We start from the raw sequence: 22,842 nt of genomic DNA, 5'->3' as shown, positions 1-22,842 counted from the left end.
CAGAGCCCTACTGGAAATAATCCTCCTCCACCCCACACACACACACACACACATGCAAATACACACAGTATATCTGTGTAGCAGCAACAAGAAATCCTATTTGTACCATTTCTAAAACATAGTTTGTGTCTTCTTGGTCCTCTGGGATATTTTCTGATCCCAGGAACCTCTGCTCACAGTGGAAATGACTCACTCTGAAATATTCTTATTCTAATATCCCGTGCCTCGCTTTTTATTTTTTTATTTATAGATCAATTGAACTTGCATTCCCCCGCATCCCTCTTTTTTTTTTTCATGCGTTCCGGTGCCAGTTATGACCCATGTGAATTGAAAATGATCCCCCCCCCCCCCCCCAGTTCAACTATGACCAAATTTGGCTTGGCAGTGAATACAATCTCCCCTCAGGGAGCTTGTATTGTTACATCAGAGAGAGGCCAACTCTCAGTAAGCAACAAACTAGACCGGAACAGCAGCTCTCAGCTGTGCAGAGGCGCTTTTTCTGATGTGTTTGCCAACAGGTTGGATGTTTGTATGTAAGTCAGTCTGTGCTATATGTAAACAGTACATTTTAATTACGTCAGGAAGTACAAGACAGGGTAGCTGATCTCCCTTACAACATGCAACCCCTGGAAAATGTATTGAAACAGAAAACCCTTACTCTGCTAACTCTCTCAGGCATCTTTTACTGTGTTAACTTGAAATATAAGCATCCTAAAGGTTGGAGCAACAACTCAAGCTTCTATAACTTCTATTTTCTAGTAACATCCATCTTTACTTGTTTCTTTTTCCAGACAAGGAAACCATTAGTAAAATCCGTGATCTACGCATGAAAGCGGTGGACTATGAGGTGGTTAAAGTTATTGGGAGAGGAGCGTTTGGAGAGGTGCAACTGGTAAGAATGCTATTTTGTTTTGTTCTTCTTTTTGTCTTTTTTCTAAATATGCTGTCTATAAACAGTTGAAGTTGTACAAGTGTTATAGTCAGTATTTTCTTTTTCTATTAGTTCAGAAATAATTTAATATTCTTTATGTGTTAAAAAAATACTTGAATACGCCTAACTTGATTGTCACCACTTCGTCTTTTCAAGGTAAGACACAAAGCAACGTGCAAGGTTTACGCCATGAAGCTGCTGAGCAAGTTTGAGATGATCAAGAGGTCGGACTCGGCTTTCTTTTGGGAGGAGAGGGACATCATGGCTTTTGCCAACAGCTCATGGGTGGTGCAGGTACGATGTGGTCGAAAAAAAGCATTTAAAACCCTACCTAACCTACTGTGGTATTATTGTATGTAGGCCACACCTATATATTCCCAGCCTTATGTGTAGGTCTGAAAAGAGATTTCTTCACTCTGACTGGTATTTTTAATTCATTATTTTAACAAATCATTTCTTCTGTTTTCTATTCTGCAGCTCTTTTTTGCATTCCAAGACGACCGCTACCTCTACATGGTGATGGAATACATGCCGGGTGGCGACTTGGTAAACTTGATGAGCAACTATGACGTCCCAGAGAAGTGGGCCCGCTTTTACACAGCCGAAGTGGTGCTGGCTTTGGACGGAATCCACTCCATGGGCTTCATTCACAGGTAAACTCCTCCCATTATCCACATCTCCTCTGTGATTGTTGGTTTGCTTTTCAGATCGGGTGCAGTCAAAGAAAATTATTTGATTTATTTTCTAATTGAAAGTGCTATTTCTGACATCTGTGAGCCAGTTAAGGTTTCATAATCTGTTCGGAATTGCCTCTGAAACCTCTTCAAAAGGGAAGGTGTTAAACCATTTCTCTTTTATGGTTCTTGACAACGGAGATACGCAGTAGGATCTAGAAGGTGTGGTAGCGACCTATGATCTAAGGGGGCTTTGTAATAAGCAGGAAGTCCAGGGTCAGAAGGACTGTTTTTAGCATAAAAAAAATGCTTGTTCCTTGCTAGTGTTCTTCTAACTATTGGTGTAAAACTGGGACTCAAAACTAATGCTCATCCAACATTACAGTGTTCTATATCTTGTTTATTTTTACCCAGTTTAATATCTAGTGTATCAACTCTTAACACGTTAAACTCTTAAAATAAGTTGTAATTGCTGTAACTGTTGTCTCATTTCTTCACTGGACAGCGTTATGATATAATACTTTCTATGCACAACAGCCGTGACATTTAAAATAAAACTTTTTTTTAAATGCTCACTGATTTTATTCTACCCACTAAGCTCTGTGCACAGCTGTGATGGTGGGGAAATTCACATCATGACAGTTGTATTAAATAGCTCTCTGTTATTTTCCCGTTGGCTGGCGTTGCTGGAAGTTGTTGTGAAAGGGATTTTCAAGAAAACATAAATTCCGCTCTCTTGGGTCCCAGCCTCTTTAATACCTCATGACAGCTGACCTATCACTGCAGAACCTTCAGACACTTCTGAATTGGAGAGCTTTTTTTCCCCAAGTGGCACCCTCAAGCAGCTCTAACCTCAACATGTGCACAAAAACACACGATTTAGTTTTCTTATTGTATACTTGATATTTATGTTTTTGTTTTGTGGTGTTGTATAAGTGTTTGACGTCGCTGTATTTCTGCCTTCTCAGGGACGTGAAGCCCGACAACATGCTGCTGGACAAGGCAGGCCATCTAAAACTGGCAGACTTTGGGACCTGCATGAAAATGAACAAGGTGTCACATTTAATTTCTGTCACCATAATAACAAATATTTACAATGTGTTTGGTGATAACATTTAAACATGCGATTTTTTTTTTTTACTGATAATCCATGTATTTTCTCTGAAAAACATTATAGCTTTATAACAGATAATTATTTTAAGGAATTCATTATTGTGAATAACTACTGAACTTTTAATGATTTTTTCCCCCTCTTCAGGACGGTATGGTACGATGTGACACAGCAGTGGGAACTCCAGACTACATTTCGCCTGAGGTACTGAAATCCCAAGGAGGAGACGGCTATTATGGCAGAGAGTGTGACTGGTGGTCAGTGGGAGTGTTCCTGTACGAAATGCTAGTTGGTGAGTCTTTCATTAAATATTTCCCGTAAAGGTTAATGTTATTATACCTGTCATAAATTGTATTACTGGAACGAGGTTTATGTTAAAAAAAAAAGAAAAAAAGCCCTGAATTATTTTTACCATTCTCTCCATTATAAAACACAACAGTGAGACTCTGAAGCTTTCCTGTATGTTTTGTTTATGTTCAGTTTTTAATCTCTCCTGCAGTTTGTTTTTACCGTGGACATGACAGTAACCCACGGCTCTTGTTTTTTCATCCGTTGTGCACAGGCGACACTCCCTTCTACGCAGACTCCCTGGTGGGGACCTACAGCAAAATTATGAACCACAAGAACGCCCTGACCTTCCCTGACGACAGCGACATCTCCAATGACGCCAAGAATCTCATCTGTGCTTTCCTGACTGACAGGTTAGATAGCGACACCCCCCCCCCTCTCTGTGTTTAGGCATTGATTGTTTCCTGGGTTAGACGATCCTCAGTGGAAAAAAAATCTTGATTGACATATACATAAAAACGTAGAAGATGTGCCTCTTTGCTTAGAGATGTTTAAGAACTGCTTCTGCTGGTGTGATGAGAATCACACACACAACTGTTGAAATGATCAAGAATCAAACTAAGTACTTCCTCCCTGACCCCCCCCACAGGGAAGTTCGACTTGGCCGTAACGGTGTAGACGAGATCAAGAGGCATCCTTTCTTCAAGAACGACCAGTGGGCATGGGAGAACATCAGAGATAGTAAGAACATTGTCACTGTCACAGATTACGGATTACTTTCACACCGCCCGTTTCATTTGGCGGTCTGCTTACTGTTTCTTTAATCACGGAGCCAGCGATCATGTTTTCCATTTGACCTACTACAGACATTCGCAGGAAATTCTTGTAGACGAGCCATTCATTCAGTATCCTTTCCAAGACCTAAACGTGATTCCTGCTCAAAAGGAAATAATTGGCAGCACAGCTCTTTTTTTTTTTTTTTTTTTTTTTTTTTTTTTTTTTTGGAGGCCAACAACGGGTAGAAGCAGTCCATCACAAACATTAATGCACCGGGATTGACACTGGAGCAGAGAGAGAGAGAGAGAGAGAGAGAGAGAGATTAGAAATGTAGGGACAAATCCAGGAGCTATAGCCAGTTCTTCAGCGGCTTTATGTTTAATACTTCACTAGGCTGAAGTCAGCACTTTAGTGTTGGCCACCCCTGCCGTTCCACTGGCTGACCAGCCCTGCTTACTGGCTGGTTTCCCTTTAAAAAAAAAAAAAAAAAAAAAAAAAAAAAGGGTTTCAAAAGAGATCTGTGATCCAGAAATAACTCTGCAGAGAAACGTTGAACACACGTTTCTGTGTCTTTTTTTTATTCTATCTGGAAGGTAATCCACTACAAAATACAGTTATGGCAGATTACAAAATAAAAGATCAAAGAACATGTTTTACATGATTTGGAATAAGTGACAATTTTCAAGACCTAATATTGGCATATAAATTAAACATACATTTGCATCTCTAACTAATGATAAAGAATGAGCATTTTGGTGGCTAACAGATATTGACTTGCCAATCACTTGAGGTCTCTCTTCTGTAACCTGTGATTTACTTTTTTGCTGAATCATGGACTATGCCAATAACACACAGTGACTTATTATATGTAACGGACCGGTGGTCCTGTTTATCTGTTTATGAATCTTCCATCTTTTCGTGCAGCGGCTGCCCCAGTAGTGCCTGAACTGAGCAGTGACGTGGACACCAGTAACTTCGATGACATCGAGGAGGATCGGGGAGAGGAGGAGACCTTCCCCATACCAAAGGCCTTTGTGGGCAACCAGCTCCCCTTCGTCGGCTTCACTTACTACAGCAGTCAGCAGTAAGTCTGCCAGACAAGTTCAAAATCAACGTGCAGGATTGTTGGTTCGATTTCTTGTAACATAAAATTGCCCACGTAATTACAGATGTATATGTAAATGTATGATATTTTTACAGTGATTTTCTGTAATGATGATGACTTGAGGATCTGTTCATCAGTAGTCCAAGACTTAAAGGAGAACACCACCTAAATAAAGAATAGTATTAGTATAAGTTCTGCAAATCTACTCAGAACATTCCCCCGGGTGCTTTCAGTGTCATACGTAACATCTGGAGCAGTTCCACATTTGATGACATCACAGATTTGTGTTTTTGCAGTATATTTTTGGGGGATTTAGGAGAGAGTTGTTCCTGTTTAGCAATATTTTAAGACCATAGGAACACTTTTTATGAATTAAAACAATGGGCCCTTTTAAGATGACTTGTTTAAACTGTTTTCATGGTAGAAATCAATTTGTCTTAGTAAACTCCTGTGGTTAAGAACATTGGAATATGTGCTTATTTGTTCTGTGGAGAAGCAGTGGTAGTTTTTAGTTTTCACCTTAAGGAGAGGTTTCATTTATAACTGTTGTGATTATGTTTCAGTAATTAAACATGTTCTGTTTCCAGCCTTGTACGCAGCTCCAGTGCCGCCACAAAGGCCAGTGACAAACGTAGCAGCTCCACAAAGGAAGACAAGAGTCATGTAAGTTGAAGACTAGAATTTTTTCTAGTTTTGAAATCTGCCACTTTCTTTGATTTCCCTTAATGCAGGTATCTGCAACATCTGTCTGTAACTATGAAGATCTAAGATTGTTTATTGTCTGTTTAAAGCTGGAGAGCCTGCAGAAAAAGATTTACCAGCTGGAGGAGCAGCTCCACAGTGAGATGCAGCTGAAGGATGAGTTGGAGCAGAAGTGCAGGTATGGAACAAGAATTTCATTCATATACAAAAAGGTAGCAGCTACACAGTCAAAGCACAGACCAGATGCAAATTCTTTAATCTCATAGACGGGTCGCAAAACAGACAACAGCATCACAGAGAGTGAGAAGACGCATTACTTCTAAATAAAGTCATGTTATTGTTTCTAGTTAAATTTTGATATTTGCAAATGCTGAATGGGCCATAGATAAATGATCATGTCACAGTGCCAGTGGGTTCTTTTCCTCCTGGTTGCATGCATATTCCTGATTGTTTATAAAGAGTAAACCAGACACAGCAATGTACAGCCGCTTTTTATTTCAGAAATATTCAATGTAATTAAGTATTTTTCTGTTCTCCACAGGACATCAAACACAAAGATCGACAAGATCATAAAAGATCTGGATGAAGAGGTAAAATGCTGACTTTTTCTTTTTACTTTCAACATTCTTTTTATGGCATATTATACAGTTCTTGTCATATTTGCTGCTTTAATTGCAATTAAATCCATAAAAGTAAACTGCATCTACAGCGTTTGTTTCGGTAATGGATCGAAAAGGAATCAAATGATGACATTGAATAAATTACAGTTCAGGGGCTTAAATTACGAGCTGGTTTCTTCCTGCCACATCACATCTGCTCTGTTCTTCCTTGCCACAGGCCAACATGAGGAAGAGTGCGGAGGCCAGCATGTCTCTGCTGGAGAAGGACAAGATCATGCTGCAGCACAGATTCACAGAGTACCAAAGAAAAGCTGACCAGGATGCAGAGAAGAGGCGCAATCTGGAGAATGAGGGTAAAGATGATGAGGTGCCGCTGACGTATGATGCAGACACTGTGCAATTTAAGTATATTTGTAGAGTGAAGCGCGGATGCGGTCAGTATTTGAGTTTTACGTTACAGTTGATCTGGTCAAAACATATTCCACCAAATGGATTAGCTGGTACCCTGGTATGACCCTCAAACTGCGCCAACTCCAGATCTAGTTAACTGGTAAACCATGCTCATGTTCGTCTGACTTTCCCATCGATTTGCAACAGAAGACAGCTCTAAGTGGATTAACAGGCAACAAGCTGCTAGAGTTGAAGATTCGATATGCTGTGCGTGTCGTTTGCTTGACTTTGTTTGGGGGTTTTAATATGAGCTTATGGCGCATTCAAGTCCTCCTCGGATGGTCCCATTTGCGGAGTTTGTAAATCGCTCTGACTTCGTTGTGTTCATGAGCTTTAAGTCATAATGTGGAAACAGCATGGACGCTACAAAGAAGATATGTTATATTTTATTGCTGAAATTGTTTAAAACAACATTCTATCGTAGTATGCTGAATCAATTTAAAGCTTTATATTTTTTTATTTTGTTTGAGACTTGATGCACCACTACATTACACTTTTCTAACTAATTTGGTTACTCTACGTGGACAGCACCCAACGGTTACAACCTAATACCATATTACAAAATATATATGACCAAAAAATTGATATGTAACATGTAAATAAATAAAAGGTTTCTTAACGTTCTTTTCATTCACCATGTTTCCGTTAATTGACGCCAACTCGGCAAGTTCTGTATCAACATTTTCGCTGACTTTCCGAGTTGTTGTTCCAACTACCAATGAGCGTACTAGTTTTTCTGAATATTTTGACACCACACAAATGCAACATTTAATGAAGCCCTGTCTAATTAATTCACTATCTTTTTTTTTTTCTTTTCTTTTTTTCTAGTGTCGACTTTAAAAGAGCAACTTGAAGATATGAGGAAGATCAACCAGAACTCTCAGGCCTCAAATGATAAGATCATCCAGCTGCAGAATCAGGTATACAGCAGACACATGCTCGCACACAAACACACAGTCTGGACTAGATCAGGACAATATATTCAATATGTCCTGGTCCTCTGTTTTGATTGACAGATGGAAGAGGCCAACGACCTCCTGCGTGCAGAGTCGGACACAGCGGCGAGACTGAGGAAGAGCCACACGGAGATGGCCAAGTCCATGAGCCAGTTGGAGAGCTTGAACCGCGACCTGCAGGAGAGGAGCCGAGCCTCGGACGGGGAGAAGGCCCAGCTGGAGAAGGAGCTCCTGCTTCTTCAGAGCTCCCTGGACTCAGAGAGGAGGAACTACAGCCTAGGCTCTGAGGAGATCCGGGAGCTGCAAGGTGACCCACTGACATATGCAAATGCAGCAGTAACATCCATAACAAACCATAAATCTTTTTTATGGTTAGATTACTTTTAAAGACAAATACAGGGTTGTATTAAGTACCTAAGATTAAAGAAGAGTGCAGCATTTAGTAAATTAAACCATCTCAATGTGGTTCCAAATAACAATTTTAATCCTACGATCGTTCAGGCATTTGAGACAGCTGCAGAAATTCCCATTTTAGAATCAACCACTGATGTGTGAGACTTGCCCAAACACTGACAACGCCCACAGCCATCAAATCAGTCTCGGATTAATATGTCGGCTGGTTATCTTTTAATTTGAACAAGCCTCAGAGTTTTAGAATAAGTGGGGAAGGAGGGACGGAGTCACTTTGAGAACAGTAAAAAAAAAACAAGTATTGTGTGTTTTTTGTGGTGAAAGTTCTTGACATTGACGTATATAAATAAAAAGGGTTTTTTTTTGCAATGAAAATGCCAGCTTCATGTCATATTCACCGTAAGTGACAATTTGTCTTTATCGTCCGTTCTCAGCGAGGATGTTAGGGCTGCAAGAGGACAACAAAAACTTGAAGCACAGCCTCTCCAAAGTGGAGTCGGAACGCAAGCAGGCCCAGGAGAGGAGCAATAACCTGGAGAAGGTATACACAAGAAGTACTAGTAGTAACGTGTGCAACATGTGTGTGTGTGTGTGTGCTTCAACCCTATCAAATTTGAGGAATTGCTGTTATTTTGTGTATTTCTACCCAGTTGTGTGCTCAGCTGGCCTTCATGTTGTTTCGTTGTCGTTCCCCCTCCACACAGGAAAAGAACAACCTGGAGATAGACCTGAACTACAAGCTGAAGACGTTGCAGCAGCGTCTGGAGCAGGAACAGACTGAGCACAGGGTGACGCGGGCACAGCTCACTGACAAATATGAGTCTATCGAAGAAGCCAAATCAGCTGCCACGAATGGTATTCCGGTCCTCTGTCAGTGCATGTCCTGCTCCGCTGTTTTTTCTTTCCCTGCTTTGTTCTATTCGCTGTCTTATGTTCCTCCAATCCTTCTTGAACTTCTGTATCTTCATTTTTATTGCCCCATCCTGCCTTTTTATTTTAATTACTTTCCTTCTAACCTCATCGTCCTCTTCCTGTTTTCATCTCCTGTCTACCATCTGATCAGACTGCAGGGGATGTTTTGGGTGGGGAGGAATTCAAGGAGTGTAAGCCAGGCAGCATGTCAGGACAGCGCCTCTTTGAATATTAGAGCAGGACTCTAAAGAAGCTTTTTCATGAGAATGATGATCTGACCGAGTGATTTCTTGCTAATTTCTTCCATGATAGTTCTCCTGCTGTTAGTTGAAGCTCGTTATTGTCAATATTACTGATTCCATTCAACGTTTCTGTTTTTCCTCTGGATTTTATTGCCCCAATGCACAAACACATTGTGTTCTCAGCTACAAATACAGAGTGGAAATGACAGGAAAAAAAATCTACTTAGAACAGTTACAGCTCAGTGTATGCCTTTTAGTAAAAGAAAATGAAAAACAATGGTGAAATATACTCATTAGCGACTGATAATTAGATTTTGTGTTGATCCTGTTCCATCACATTTTTTCTTGTTGATGGAGTTGATATTCTTTCAGTTTTACAAGAACAAGAACGTGACCATTTTTTTCCCCTGTCACTGTCCTTCTCCAGCTGTTCAGCAGAAGATGTCTGAGGAGAACGGCGCGAGGATGCGAGCGGAGAGCCGGGTCGTGGAGGTTGAGAAGCAGTGCTCGATGTTAGAGTTTGACCTCAAGCAGTCTGTGCAGAAGATGGAACAGCTGATGAAGCAAAAAGAAAGGCTGGAAGACGAGGTAAGTAACCCCACCTCACTCTGGCATTATGTGTGCCTTGCATCAATGATATAGCTCACCTCCATCATGTCCTCCTTCCACAGGTGAAGAATCTGCGGATACAGGGAGAACAGGAGTCAAGCAAGCGTGTCCAGGCTCAGAACGACCTGAAGAGCCGCATGCAGGACGTGGACCGTCTCAGGTGTACGGAGAAGCAGCTCAAACAGGAGATCAACACGGCACTAGAGAGTAAACGCTCGCTGGAGTTCCAGCTGGCACAGCTAACCAAGTGAGTGGCTTTTCTGCACTTCTTTATTTTTTTTGTCATGTATTTCTGCATATTTTGTCCAACCACTCATCTCATTACATCAAATATTATCTGCATGCAATGTGCATAAAATAAACAGAACAGCAAACATCATGAATAAAATAAATACTTGCATTATGTCTATTGGGGGAAAAAAAACCAATATTTGAGGTTGCTTACACCATTGTGCCAGTTAATTTTACTCGGAAATGGACTGGCAGCAGCTCCAGCCAGAAGCTGTAATTTTCTGTTTCTGCTGCACTGGGCTGTAATGCTCTTTGGAAGTCAAGGCGTAAATTGCCCTACAATTGCCTGCTATTTTCAAAATAGTGCTATTATTCCAGCTTAAGGGGTGACCAATGCCAAAGCTGTTCTCCAACACTGTTTACATCAAAGGATTAGAGTTTAGCGTCCAGCTCCATCCACTCCGTTGCTAATCCCCTGGCTAGTGCTGCAGCCTGTGCTGCTGGTCGTGGTGCTAGTTACGTTTTACTACAGGCATGTTTGGGAAGTGCTCAAACTAACGAGTGTTTAAAATCAGCTTATAGCTTATAGCTTAGATACGTAGAATTAATGACGAAATGAAAATGAAGCTCTTAACGTCTTTGGTTGATGTGTTAACAGACAATACAGAGGCAATGAGGGACAGATGAGGGAACTTCAGGACCAGCTTGAGGCCGAACAGTATTTTTCTGTAAGTATAAGTCCCCAATGTTTCTGTCTTCTTTATTAAATGTGAAGGCCACTGGCTTAAACTGTCTGTCTGCCCTCCATCAGACGCTTTACAAAACTCAGGTCAAGGAACTAAAAGAGGAGATCGAGGAAAGGAACCGGCAGGTACAAGAGGCTCATAAAAAGGTGCAGGAGTTGTGCAGCGAAAGGTAAGAGAATCTGTTTTATCTCTTTTATTGACGGAACCACCCAAATATCAGCTAATGGTTTTATTCTGAGTACTACTGTGATAACAATACGGCTGAGGAGACGTAGGGTAAAATGACTAAATAAAACTTATCATATTTGTTTTATCCTGGATATAGGGACTCCCTGTCCGCCCAGCTGGACCTGACGGTGACCAAGGCCGAGTCGGAGCAGCTCGCCCGGGCCCTGCAGGAGGAGCAGTACTTTGAGCTCATCCAGGAGAACAAAAAGGCCGCCAGTAGACATAAGCAGGACATCGGGGAAAAGGAGTCTACCATTGCTCGGGTAAGCAAAACCAACAGCGTTTTATTATATCCCTCCACAATGCATATTATGTTGTCGTGAAAATGCATTTATTGTCTACATTTTGAGTGGGAAAAAGTGTTAATATGGACATTTTTCTGCAGCTTGAGGAATCCAATAAAACTCTGACCAAAGATGTGGAGAACCTCACTAGGGAGAAGGCTGATTTTAGTGAGAAGCTTATTGCTCAGGATGCAGGTACTGTCCTTTTAGTTGAACTTTCTCTCTCTTTTACTGCACTATGATTTTGTTGTTGCACAAGCTGAATCTCTTTTTTTTCTACACAGAGTATGTAGCTCAGAAGGAAGAGATTGAAAATGCAATCAAGGCCAACTATGACAAGGTCCTCAACACAGAGCGCACACTGAAGACTCAGGTAAGGATGCACAGTCTTAGTCAGAAGCTATTTTGCAAACACTGGTAATGGAAATGGAGAACGGTCACGGATGCTTTCCAACCATTTGAACTGCTTTTAATAAATCAGGCGGTGAACAAGCTGGCAGAGATCATGAACCGTAAGGACATGAAGCTGGACCATAAGAAGAAGGGCAGTACTGCCGACCTGCGGAAGAAGGAGAAGGAGAACCGCAAGCTCCAGCTGGATCTCAACCAGGAGAAGGAGAAGTTTAACCACATGGCCATCAAGTACCAGAAGGAGTTGAGCGAGATGCAGGCGGTAAGTTAGAGATGTTCCACAACACTAGAGCAGGGTAAAATCAAACGTTCAACCTCGTTTTTGTTTTTTTTAACGCACATCTCATGGCTCTGCTACCAACAGCAACTGGTGGAGGAATGCACATATCGCAACGAGCTGCAAATGCAGCTGGACAGCAAGGAGAGCGACATCGAGCAGCTCCGGCAGAAACTGAACGACCTGCACATGGATAACTCCAGCGTCACCAGCCTGCAGACCGATGAGACGGACAGCAACCTTGCAGGTGAGGTCACCACAGGGCCTCACTGGACACTGATGATGCTGTTCTTAATGAGCATTAGAAACTCAAGTAACAAATGCAGGATTCCTCTACAACAGTTTAGTGATAAAAGAACATCTAAACAGTCTGGGAATTGCCTATAAAGATGTAAATTATCGTTTTATTTCCTTTTTAATATGTTAACAATTCCCAAACTTCTAATATATGTGTTGACTTCCCAGGTTTCGGTTACAGTAGGTGGTACAGGGTACCTAAAAAAAACAAACAATTGTATGCAACAAAAAAAAAAAAATTCACGGGAAACTGATCATAATGTCAAGGACTAGGGTCAAATCCCACTTCCCATATGTAAGAGTTTGAATGATTATGTCTGTTATGAGCGAGCTCAAAAAACATTTGAAATTGGTCCGTTTCCTAGTTTAGTGGGGAGTGTTTAATCTTTGCTTTCAGGTTTGTTAAAGTAATGATTCACTGTTTTAGAATCCTATTTCTATTTAAGACATAATAGCAGATGCTTTTAGAACAGGCTGTTGGAAATGTGCCTGTGGTTTTAGATTTAGAAGGTTGATTTAGATTTTTAAGTCACCATACCGTCATCTGTACGATGATTAGCATCTGTTCAAAATTCATGATCGTACCTTCCTCTAACGTATATCTTTTATTCACCAACATGCCTTGTTATAGGTCTGTTTACATACATGCTGGTGTCTGTGGTTAAATCATTCTCTCTCTATTTCCCTCATGTCCAGTCGGTTCTCTTCTTATCTTTGTAACATCTATTCCTTTCCCTCTGTGAGTAACTGAGTGGACGAGCCCCTCTTGCCTGGCCTGTGCTGCAGCTGTTGTGTTTGTGTCTTTTTTGCCCCCCCGATTTTATAGAAAGTATTCTTTTACCAGAGGTTAGAAAACCCATCTTTTATGTCGGGGAATTCAACAAGACTTTTGAAAGACGCCTGATGGAGTGGAGGGACAAAATATCTGTTCCAAATTGTCTGACCCCCTCAAAAAAATGAACAAGGCAAACTTGAATGTGATGCAAAGCAAAGATGCTGGCAGTGAACTTGCTTAATATCACGAAAGTCTGGTCCCAACGGCAGAGGTAACCACATCAGACCAGAGGTTACCGTCATACTAGACTACGCCCTGTGTGAGGTCTACCGCCTCACACTCAGCACCTTTCAAAACGTGTCTTGAAACCGAAACGCCTGTTTTTTTTAAATTCATGGCCCTGTGTGCTACAAACACTTGACACACTTATCGTTACTTTTGTCGTCAGCATGTTCACATAGAAGTACTGCTCGTTTTGGACACAAAGATCACTCCCCCACGATGTCACATTGAGCTGACGAGCCCCTCTTAGTTCACCGTTCCCTTTTTTAGCTTATGTTGTTTCAGCTGCATGCACTTGAAATTATCATTTAAAGCACCAAATAATGGATTTAACCTGCAATGCACATGGTTGTTTCTACGATAGGAGTGATCAAAGCTACTTCAGAGAAAATCAAAACCAATTCTTGCTGAAAAAGGAGCTTAAATTTGAAATAATAATCCCCCCGTGCTGTGCTAACGTGCTGTAAGAAGGACTTACCCAGGTCTAATATGTTCCTCCTGCATGGGGAGTGTGCAGTAGCAGCATGGGAAAAATCTAAACTCATCTCTAATCACTGCAGTTACCTTAACGCTGGCAGGACTCCTTAAGGGGTTCACTTGGTATTTTGAAACAATTATGACCTTTTGTCAGTTAATGTTTTCATTTTTTTCCCCCTCAGTTGAGTTTGGATTTAAACACTGCATGGCCTTTTTTTCCCCACAGTGCATTACATTCACTGCACAGATTTGTAATTTTTTTTGTTGCATCTGGGCTGCTTTTCAGAATCCAGATTGGAGGGCTGGCTGTCAATTCCCAACCGTACTAATATCAAACGATACGGATGGAAGAAGCAGGTATGTGTTTCCTCTGAACACCTGTTTTTTTTGTTTTTTTTTGTTGTTGAAGTCTGTTACGGTTTGTTGAGAATGCCGCAAAATCTGTCTTCCTCTCACGGTCCTTTTTTTAAATATTTAAAGTATGTGGTGGTGAGCAGCAAGAAGATTCTGTTCTACAATGATGAGCAGGATAAGGAACAGTCCAACCCCTCAATGGTACTAGATATCGAGTAAGTATTTTTCTTGCTTTTTTTTGCATCACATTTTTGCATTTCTCCTGCAAGAACATGAATTATTGGGTTGTGTTTACAGGATAGTAAAGGTTACAGTATTATTGATATGTAATGGATAATTATGTGCCTTCCTGTGCAGCAAACTGTTTCACGTGAGACCAGTCACACAAGGAGACGTGTACCGAGCCGAGACCGAAGAGATTCCAAGGATATTCCAGGTCGGAGGCTCCTTCCTGTTCTGGAGATTTCTCTAGAATTTCATATTTCTGATGTCAAAATGTCAAGTCGGATTCCATTCAGCCACAGAAATGCTTATTTTAGTGCACATTGTTTTGACGTTGGCCCCCCTCTCTCGCTCCGTCCGCTATCAGATCCTTTATGCCAACGAGGGAGAGTGCAGGAAGGAGGCGGACATGGAGACGGTCCCTCAGGGCGACAAGACCAACTGTCTCCCACACAAAGGCCACGAGTTCATCCCCACGCTGTACCACTTCCCTTCCAACTGTGAGGCCTGCTCCAAGCCTCTGTGGCACGTCTTCAAGCCGCCGCCGGCCCTCGAGTGTCGCCGCTGCCACGTCAAGTGCCACAAGGACCACCTCGACAAAAAGGAGGATGTTATTGCTCCTTGCAAAGGTAAAAATCCTCGGCGGTCTAAGCTGTTGATGGACAAACACGTTAATATCTTTTATTTTTCAAGAAGACAGGCTGTCAATACTTTCCAGAAATTGACTCTAAATGAGTTTGAGTTAAACATGGCACACGAGTTACTTGCTGCTTTTTTAACTTTAAAGGTCCATCCGCAGTTTTTTTTGTGAACCAGCAGAAGTTATGTTTACCTTTTTTGTCAAGTTTTTTTAAATCCTGCATTTTTTTGGATCAATGTTTAGCAGCCTTCTTAACTTCTTTCTTGGTAGATTACAGCCTAACTTGTTGTGCTACTGCCACCTGTTGATCAGTGGAGGAGTGTGTTTTGTGTCACAATCGTACATATGCAATATTCTTCCTTATACCCATGCACACGGTAAATAAAACGGGTACACTCTGATAGAAAAACACTAGGAGACAAAAACTCCACAAAGACCCTTTAATATTACATATCACTACCAACAAAGTACTTTGAAACAATGCGACTCATTTAGCTGCCACTTAATGTTCTTAATGTGGGATAAAATTCAAGTCAGTGTGTTTGGTTTTAAGTAGCATTATGTCCCGTGAGTTATTACAGTAAATACAGCCATTACTGTAAATATCTTTAATATAAGGTAGAGTTTAAACAATTAGGCAATTAATCTTTTATGGTAAACAGAATATCTTTGGGTTTGTACTGTTGTAAAACAAGCTATTTAAAAAAAACAATGTTTTTAGGGGAAACTTTGACATGCAGGGTAGTTTTTTTAGGTCTTGATCTACAACCCCTTGTGCCCTCCTTCCACAGTAAACTACGATGTGACCTCTGCCCGGGACATGCTCCTGCTGGCTCTGACCCAGGACGAGCAGAAGAAATGGATCGGCCACCTTGGAAAGAAGATTCCCAAAACCCCGCCATCCACATTCTCAAGAGCCTCGCCTCGCTCCATGTCCACTCGCTCTGGACCGAACCAGTCCTTCCGCAAGAACCCTAAAAGCAATACGGGAAAGCTGAGGTAACTTGACAATTTTGTGGCCGATGTCTTGGCTGTTCTGTTGATGTTGCATGAAATACAATAAGGCTCTGTGCTACTGTTTTAGGCAGTGAGTGGGGGCGTGCTTCAGTCAGACGTCTTATTATGTAACCATCTGGTGGGCTGAGCTGTGGTCAAGTCAGTCGCGTGACCTGCTGTTTGTTTCCTGTGTTGTAGCAGAGCGCAGTCCAGCCTCCAAGCAGCAGACACAACATCCAGCACTTGTTGACAGGAACTTCTTCAGAAAGTGTTGATATTTTTTTTTTAGACTTTATTTTTTTTTTTTTCCCCTTCAGCTTTAAACTATTTATTAATTATGTTACTGGGTGTTTCTAGCACGAGACACTTCCTGGTTGGTTGGTTGGTTTGTTGGCTGGTTGGTTGGTCGGTTGGTTGTTTGTTTAACTCCTGGGCTCTTTCCAGTGGACACTTGGGGATTTTTTTTCTAATTGGCACTAATGTGTTGTTGGGTTCGGTAACTAACATAGACTCACTATGCAACTCTTCCATTAGAATGATCCGTATAAGGGATTTTTACATTGCCTGTCAAACATGATGCAAAGGTGTTAACGGTGTTGCAGTGTCTGTTAACCAGCTTCTCTGTTGTATGTTGACTTTGATTGGCTTACTAACCAAGGTAAAGATTTGTCTCTCTTTTACTGGACACCTGTGTTTTTGTGTTTTTTTTGTTTCAGCTAACCATCTGAACCGTTTGGATTTTTTTCTGGACTCTAAACTTTCCCCTCCTTCCTCATCCTCAAAAAAACGGAGAAACCTGTATTACATAGAAAATTCATTTTAAAAAAAAAAAAGAAAAAAAAGAAAGAATATATCAATAAATATCCGGCGCTGGAAAAATTGCAACACATATCAGACACAAGGCATCATGGACACAAAGAGGCCTAATACCCCGGGCTCCGCCATCTTTCGCCATCTTTCCACATTCAAGAGATAAACCGTCATTCAACTCAACAGACTTGCAGTTCACCATTTCTACCAGAAGATGGCACACTCGTCTTGGACTTAAGACGGACAGTGGAGGATAGATGGACTCATGTCATGGAGACGTTCTGTGTTTCAGATTATATGACAGTTATGATGGGAATGGGAAGGTAAACGGGGGTTTTGTTGGGACTCCTGCTAAGTATGTCTTCAGTTTAAGGTACCGTCATACAGGGATTGCGCATCTGCAGTGACTCGGGTGGAAAATGAATATCTATTTTGTCATTTTTTTCCCCCTACGCCTGACAGATATTGAAGCTAAATGCAAGCATGCTTCTGTTTCCAGTTAAAGAAAATGACTGATGCCTTTTATCTAATATCTCTGGCCTTTTTGCCTTTATTCTTATCACTCTGCAAAGTCACTTATCAGGTTTGGGACAGAGTATTGGGACATAAGTATTAGATGTTTTCGAGTATTGAGTGAGGAGCATGCAAGATCATCATTTAAATCTATGCATTATTTTTATCATAATTATTTTTATTGCTCCAAGCCATAAGGAATATCCCATTGTAATGGCATATAGGAGTCCTAAAAACTTAATAGATTTTTTCTGTTTATTTGGTACATTGTCTCTGTTCATTTTTTTTCTTGTGTTTTTTTTTTTTTTTTGTAATGTATTGCCTTACATTGATTCATAGATACATGGTTCAAAAGGAAAACATTAAGTTAACAAATGTAAAACTGCACTGTTTGAATTGTAAATTATTTGTAGACTAAACAGGTGTAGCATTTGGCCCACCTAGTGCCTTAACGTTTGGATATTGATTTTACTGCCATATCTGTTTTTCCTTTTCCTCCAAAACAAGACAAATCTTAACTCTTCCATCATTTATTTTTTAAGAAATCGCCATTCATGTGGTTTTATTGGAACCTCTTTTCTCTGGTTTAAGTATATAAAATATATATATTAGATTACCTCTCTATGGACACATTGCAATAGAGTTAGCGTGTCAAAAAGAAAGTCCCTGAACTCGGTTCATATCATAAGACAAATTTCAGTATGGTGTACCTAAAGGGAGCACATCTGTGTCAATGATTGTCCTTGTTAACAATTACGAGTTGTTTCTCTAACACGGTAATGTCCCGGTAATGCAAAACCCCCCCACAGTGTATATAATGAGAGCGACATAAGGATTATGGAATACCTCCGCAATCTTTTTATTTGTAACTTTTTGTTCAGTTAAAAAAAGCACTGGAACTATGATCTACTCTTGTCTTGGATAATTTGCATGGTTAATTGCATTGGAGTCCGCACTGATGGATATGTCAATAAACATATCTTTATCATTCACTGTATACTAGTTTTCACTACAGGAAATGAGTGGGTTCTTATATTTGTATTATCAGGCTTCACATGGGTCCATCTCAGAACTGGATTACCAAACAGACATATAGTGGCATCAGACACAGGGGCTCCTAAAAGCTTATTGTGTGTAAAGTGTTTTTTGAGTCAATTTATTATGAATTTATTGGGAAATATGTAGCACATGATCACCTGGTTTGTTAAGGTCCCTAAATTGTTTTATTTTCTAATTTTGTGTCTGAAGGGATTACTACATACAGTACCAGTCAAAAGTTTACACACAATAAGCTTTTAGGAGTGTTTATGTGTTGCATATTCTAGATTTAGTGTTTAAATTACCACACAGTTTATGTTTTCTAAGATATAAACAGTACAGACTACACAAAGAATATGAGGAATAACAGGAACACACAGGCTCAGGTGAGTATTTACAGTACCAGTCAAAAGTTTGGACACACCTTCTCATTCAACTACTTTGACGAATCTAAAATATAAAACATATTCTGGTTTGTTGAGCATTTGTTTGTTTACCACATAATTCCATATGTGTTCCTTCATAGTTTGGATGTCTTCAATATTAATCTACAATGTAGAAAGAAATAAAAATAAAGAAAAACCATTGAATGAGAAGGTGTGTCCAAACTTTTGACTGGTACTGTACGTCAAATCTAAAATCTACTTTTGTGCTTACATGGTTCATATTCTAGATTTAATGTTTAAATTACCACACAGTTTATGTTGTGGAAAAGTATTTTCTTAGATATAAACAGTACAGACTACACAGAGAATATGAGGAATACACAGGCTCAGGTGAGTATTTACAGTACCAGTCAAAAGTTTGGACACACCTTCTCATTCAACTACTTTGAATAACCTATTGTTGAGCATTTGATTGTTTACCACATAATTCCATATGTGTTCCTTCATAGTTTGGATGTCTACAATATTAATCTACAATGTAGAAAAAAATAAAATAAAGAAAAACCATTGAATGAGAAGGTGTGTCCAAACTTTTGACTGGTTTTTCTTTATTTCTTTTTTTTCTACATTGTAGATTAATATTGAAGACACCCAAACTATGAAGGAACACATATGGAATTATGTGGTAAACAAACAAATCCTCAACAAAAATGTTTTATATTTTTTATATTTATTATTTTATCTAAAATCTACTTTTGTGCTTACATGTTTCATATTCTAGATTTAATGTTTAAATTACCACACAGTTTATGTTTTCTTAGATATAAACAACACAGAGAATACACAGGCTCAGGTGAGTATTTATATAATTGGAGTGGAGAAAAAAATAAAAAAATCACCTGCAGTTTAGGATATTTGTGGATTTACCAAACCTCACCTTACCTTTGCATAAACACTGTCATAAAGAGCCCTGGGTGATCTGGGCGTGTGCAGCCTGAGCGCGGTGCTTTGCGGCAGGACGGATAGCAGATGTCAGATGTCTGCGCGCATCGATCGGCTCTCTGTTGTTGCAGCGTCATCCTGTTTGAATGAAGTTCAGACTGAGAAGCAGCCAACTCTTCACTGCGTGGACTGAAAACAGGCAACAACATTAAAAAACAAGAGTTGAGGGAGTAAAAAGGTTGCCAAACATGCCGGTGTTTACAGGTACGGTGTTATTTCAACACAACGTGAGTCTGCTGTCGTGGGGAATGACAGTGAACGCAGCGACTCTTCCACGTGTTTTTTTTGTGCAGTAACGAGAATTCCATGTAGCATGCTAAGCTAAGCTAAGCTAGCCTTTAGCATGATATGCAATTAGCAAGCTAGCCTGTCAAGTGTTGTTAGGCAACTTGTGGTGTTATTATTATTACAACAACAACAACGACAAAAAGGAGACAGAAGATGACTCCTGCTGTCGTGTAGTCACTGTTAGTTAAAGGAGGTTTACAGAATGTGTTTTAGTGAAGCCGGACATGCTAGCTAACATCTGAGCTTCTGAAGCTAAGGGGACGCTAACCAGCTAATGCTAGCTAACAGCTGAGCCAGGTGCTTTAAACTATCCTTAAATGGCTTCTTTCTTGTTAACATTGTCGGTTTAAGTCATATACATGTCCACGGATGTTGCACCAGTGTGACACCACACAATATTTTATTCTTATATATATATACACACAGTATGATTAGTAGAGCTAGCCATGCTAACGAAGCTAGCGCTAGCCCAACCAGGGGTGCACAGTGTTAGAAGCCCTTTAACGTCACTGCAATTGGGGTTTATTTGGAGACAAGCAATGCTTATACAACACGTGTTTCTGTTAAATGTGTTGGTGCGTTAACTTGCATTGTTTTGACAGCCAAACCCACTGTATATGTGTGCTTTCACTTTGAGTGGAGCTAGCTGTCTGATCCCCATTGGAGAGCTGTGCTGTGTCATGAGTTCACTCACACTGGGAGGCACTCACACTGGGTGTGTGTGTGTGTGTGTGTATATGTGCAATTATTCTGTCTTTTCTTTCCCCAGTAAATGTGAAATGGGGCAAAGAGAAGTTTGATGCAGTGGAGTTGAACACTGAGGAGCCACCCATGGTGTTCAAGGCTCAGCTCTTCGCCCTGACGGGAGTTCAGCCTGACAGGCAGAAGGTCATGGTGAAGGGAGGCACTCTGAAGGTACTGATAAACACAAGTCATGTGGCTCAGTGGTGCATGGGAGGAAACTATACTGTGCTGTAGGTTTAGTTTGTCGTGAAAGGATTTGTTTTGTTCACAAATCCCATTCCACGAAAAGACCAACCCCAACTACTGATCCTACTTACAAATATTGCCGATTTCGTCACATAGATATTACATTACATTACAGTCATTTAGCAGACGCTTTTATCCAAAGCGACTTACAATAAGTGTATTCAACATAGGTATTCAAGAGAACTACTAGACACCAGAAGTCATAAGTGCATCTCCTTTCTTAAACAAGCATCTAAGAGCATAAACCAGAGCAAAAGTATAGTGCAGAAAAACAAACTAGTACGAATACAATAAGTGCTGAGTGGAAGGCTCAGGGTAGTACTTCTTGAAGAGGTGCGTTTTCAGCCTGCGCAGCGACTCTGCTGTCCTGACGTCAGTGGGGAGTTCATTCCACCACTGTGGGGCCAGGACAGAAAAAAGCTGTGATCGGGTCGATCGGCCGCAGGGTTCTCTGAGCGACGGGGCAACCAAGAGGCAGAGGCAGCAGAGCGAAGTGGTCGGGCGGAGGTGTAGGGCTTGACCATGGTTATATACTGACATCTGCTATTTACAAACTATTAAAACACACCAATAACCCACACTACTTCATTCAGTGACCTGTTCCTGCTGTTGTAAATATTCACAAAAGAACCAAAATGTGTTTTAATCTAGAGCTGAAAACAGTACTGAACAAATTCACCTCTTCCTTTGATCTGAGTTATGTTTGTTGCAAACTACAATGCCCAGTTGTTTGTAAGAATTCAGTGAGCATTATGTTTTTATGAAACTATGTGATGACTTGGCCTGGGAGTAAGAAACCATAACGGCAGCCTTATCCCATAACTGTTTTTAAGAAACTAACCGATGTCTTGTTCTTATTCCAGGATGATGAGTGGGGGAACATTAAGCTGAAAAATGTGAGTATTTAAATGTTTTGTAACATGTATAACAAGCATTTCTTAGGTCACAGACCTTTACTACCAAATTTATTTTCACATTTAAGTGAGTTTCTGTGTATTTCTATTCTCCTTGTAGGGAATGACTCTGCTGATGATGGGCTCAGCAGAAGCCCTGCCAGAGGAACCTGCTGTTCGGCCCATGTTTGTGGAGGACATGACTGAGGAGCAGCTGGCTTCAGCGGTGAGTAAGCCTGAAAAATACCAGTACGCCTAAAACAAACATGGTGATTGTTGTTTTCTGCACTGACTTGGCCAGGTAAACATGTTCTCCTCAATGTGATGTTTTCCAGAGTAGAGAACATAATGAATTAAATATACAGTATACGTCTCTATTGGAAGATCAGCCTCTTAAAAATGAGAACGTATGTCAGGTCAGCATTTGTGTTGATCTGAGAGAAATGTACCTCTAAGGCTGCAGTCAGCAAGGTGTTTTGTTACTGTCATCAATTTTTGGGGCACGTCTTGCAAAACATTTGTACTGAGGAGGAATTGGACACTAAATGCACATAAACTACAAACTGCTGTGTCACTTGTTGTTGTGTTGCTGTTTAGTCTGTATCCACATCTTGTTCAGGACATTTTCAGTTCCTCTTTGCAAAGAATATTATAACTGGAAATAGGGTAGCTGATTTGATTTTCTTTGAAATCCACACAAATGTAATTATTTCATGTTAACAGCTCCTCATATCACTGTACGTTCTCAGCACAAACAAAAACTCTGGTATACTGCAATATGGATTAATATAAAAAAAAAAAAAAGAACTAACTGAACATTAAAAATGAAAACGCATTGTGGTATAAATGTCCTGGTTTGCAAACAATTTCTACATAGGTGTGGAGGGGTTTAACAGCACAAACACCGCAGAGAG

At 40.5% G+C, this 22,842-nt stretch overlaps 2 protein-coding genes across 3 annotated transcripts in view; both read left to right on the top strand.

Annotated features, from left to right (window-relative positions):
- rock1 (Rho-associated, coiled-coil containing protein kinase 1) overlaps positions 1 to 18,310 on the top strand; it is a 30,307-nt gene extending 11,997 nt beyond the window's left edge. The window contains exons 3-33 of one of the 2 annotated variants that reach the window (XM_054625880.1): positions 792 to 892; positions 1,088 to 1,225; positions 1,409 to 1,584; positions 2,574 to 2,658; positions 2,864 to 3,008; positions 3,279 to 3,417; positions 3,654 to 3,745; positions 4,706 to 4,865; positions 5,474 to 5,549; positions 5,678 to 5,766; positions 6,130 to 6,178; positions 6,426 to 6,561; positions 7,487 to 7,578; positions 7,675 to 7,921; positions 8,460 to 8,566; positions 8,730 to 8,880; positions 9,607 to 9,767; positions 9,851 to 10,035; positions 10,678 to 10,747; positions 10,831 to 10,934; positions 11,091 to 11,256; positions 11,379 to 11,472; positions 11,562 to 11,650; positions 11,759 to 11,950; positions 12,053 to 12,212; positions 14,083 to 14,153; positions 14,277 to 14,365; positions 14,508 to 14,586; positions 14,740 to 15,001; positions 15,804 to 16,011; positions 16,725 to 18,310. In XM_054625880.1, coding sequence (XP_054481855.1) covers positions 792 to 892; positions 1,088 to 1,225; positions 1,409 to 1,584; positions 2,574 to 2,658; positions 2,864 to 3,008; positions 3,279 to 3,417; positions 3,654 to 3,745; positions 4,706 to 4,865; positions 5,474 to 5,549; positions 5,678 to 5,766; positions 6,130 to 6,178; positions 6,426 to 6,561; positions 7,487 to 7,578; positions 7,675 to 7,921; positions 8,460 to 8,566; positions 8,730 to 8,880; positions 9,607 to 9,767; positions 9,851 to 10,035; positions 10,678 to 10,747; positions 10,831 to 10,934; positions 11,091 to 11,256; positions 11,379 to 11,472; positions 11,562 to 11,650; positions 11,759 to 11,950; positions 12,053 to 12,212; positions 14,083 to 14,153; positions 14,277 to 14,365; positions 14,508 to 14,586; positions 14,740 to 15,001; positions 15,804 to 16,011; positions 16,725 to 16,728 — 3,917 coding nt within the window. In that variant the 3' untranslated portion in view covers positions 16,729 to 18,310. Of the gene's footprint in view, positions 1 to 791; positions 893 to 1,087; positions 1,226 to 1,408; positions 1,585 to 2,573; positions 2,659 to 2,863; positions 3,009 to 3,278; positions 3,418 to 3,653; positions 3,746 to 4,705; positions 4,866 to 5,473; positions 5,550 to 5,677; positions 5,767 to 6,129; positions 6,179 to 6,425; positions 6,562 to 7,486; positions 7,579 to 7,674; positions 7,922 to 8,459; positions 8,567 to 8,729; positions 8,881 to 9,606; positions 9,768 to 9,850; positions 10,036 to 10,677; positions 10,748 to 10,830; positions 10,935 to 11,090; positions 11,257 to 11,378; positions 11,473 to 11,561; positions 11,651 to 11,758; positions 11,951 to 12,052; positions 12,213 to 14,082; positions 14,154 to 14,276; positions 14,366 to 14,507; positions 14,587 to 14,739; positions 15,002 to 15,803; positions 16,012 to 16,206 lie in introns of both variants that reach the window. The other variant, XM_054625870.1, reaches the window with a different exon arrangement.
- A 1,425-nt stretch (positions 18,311 to 19,735) lies between these two features.
- The window catches only part of usp14 (ubiquitin specific peptidase 14 (tRNA-guanine transglycosylase)), a 10,297-nt gene continuing 7,190 nt past the window's right edge, over positions 19,736 to 22,842 (top strand). Inside the window, exons 1-4 of the mRNA XM_054596131.1 lie at positions 19,736 to 19,961; positions 20,815 to 20,960; positions 21,899 to 21,931; positions 22,050 to 22,154. Coding sequence (XP_054452106.1) covers positions 19,946 to 19,961; positions 20,815 to 20,960; positions 21,899 to 21,931; positions 22,050 to 22,154 — 300 coding nt within the window. The 5' untranslated portion in view covers positions 19,736 to 19,945. The remainder of the gene's footprint in view (positions 19,962 to 20,814; positions 20,961 to 21,898; positions 21,932 to 22,049; positions 22,155 to 22,842) is intronic.

This window comes from Anoplopoma fimbria, chromosome 3 (genome assembly GCF_027596085.1).
Source record: "Anoplopoma fimbria isolate UVic2021 breed Golden Eagle Sablefish chromosome 3, Afim_UVic_2022, whole genome shotgun sequence".
Taxonomy (NCBI): Eukaryota; Metazoa; Chordata; class Actinopteri; order Perciformes; family Anoplopomatidae; genus Anoplopoma; species Anoplopoma fimbria.
This window is presented reverse-complemented; position numbering and strand designations above follow the sequence as displayed.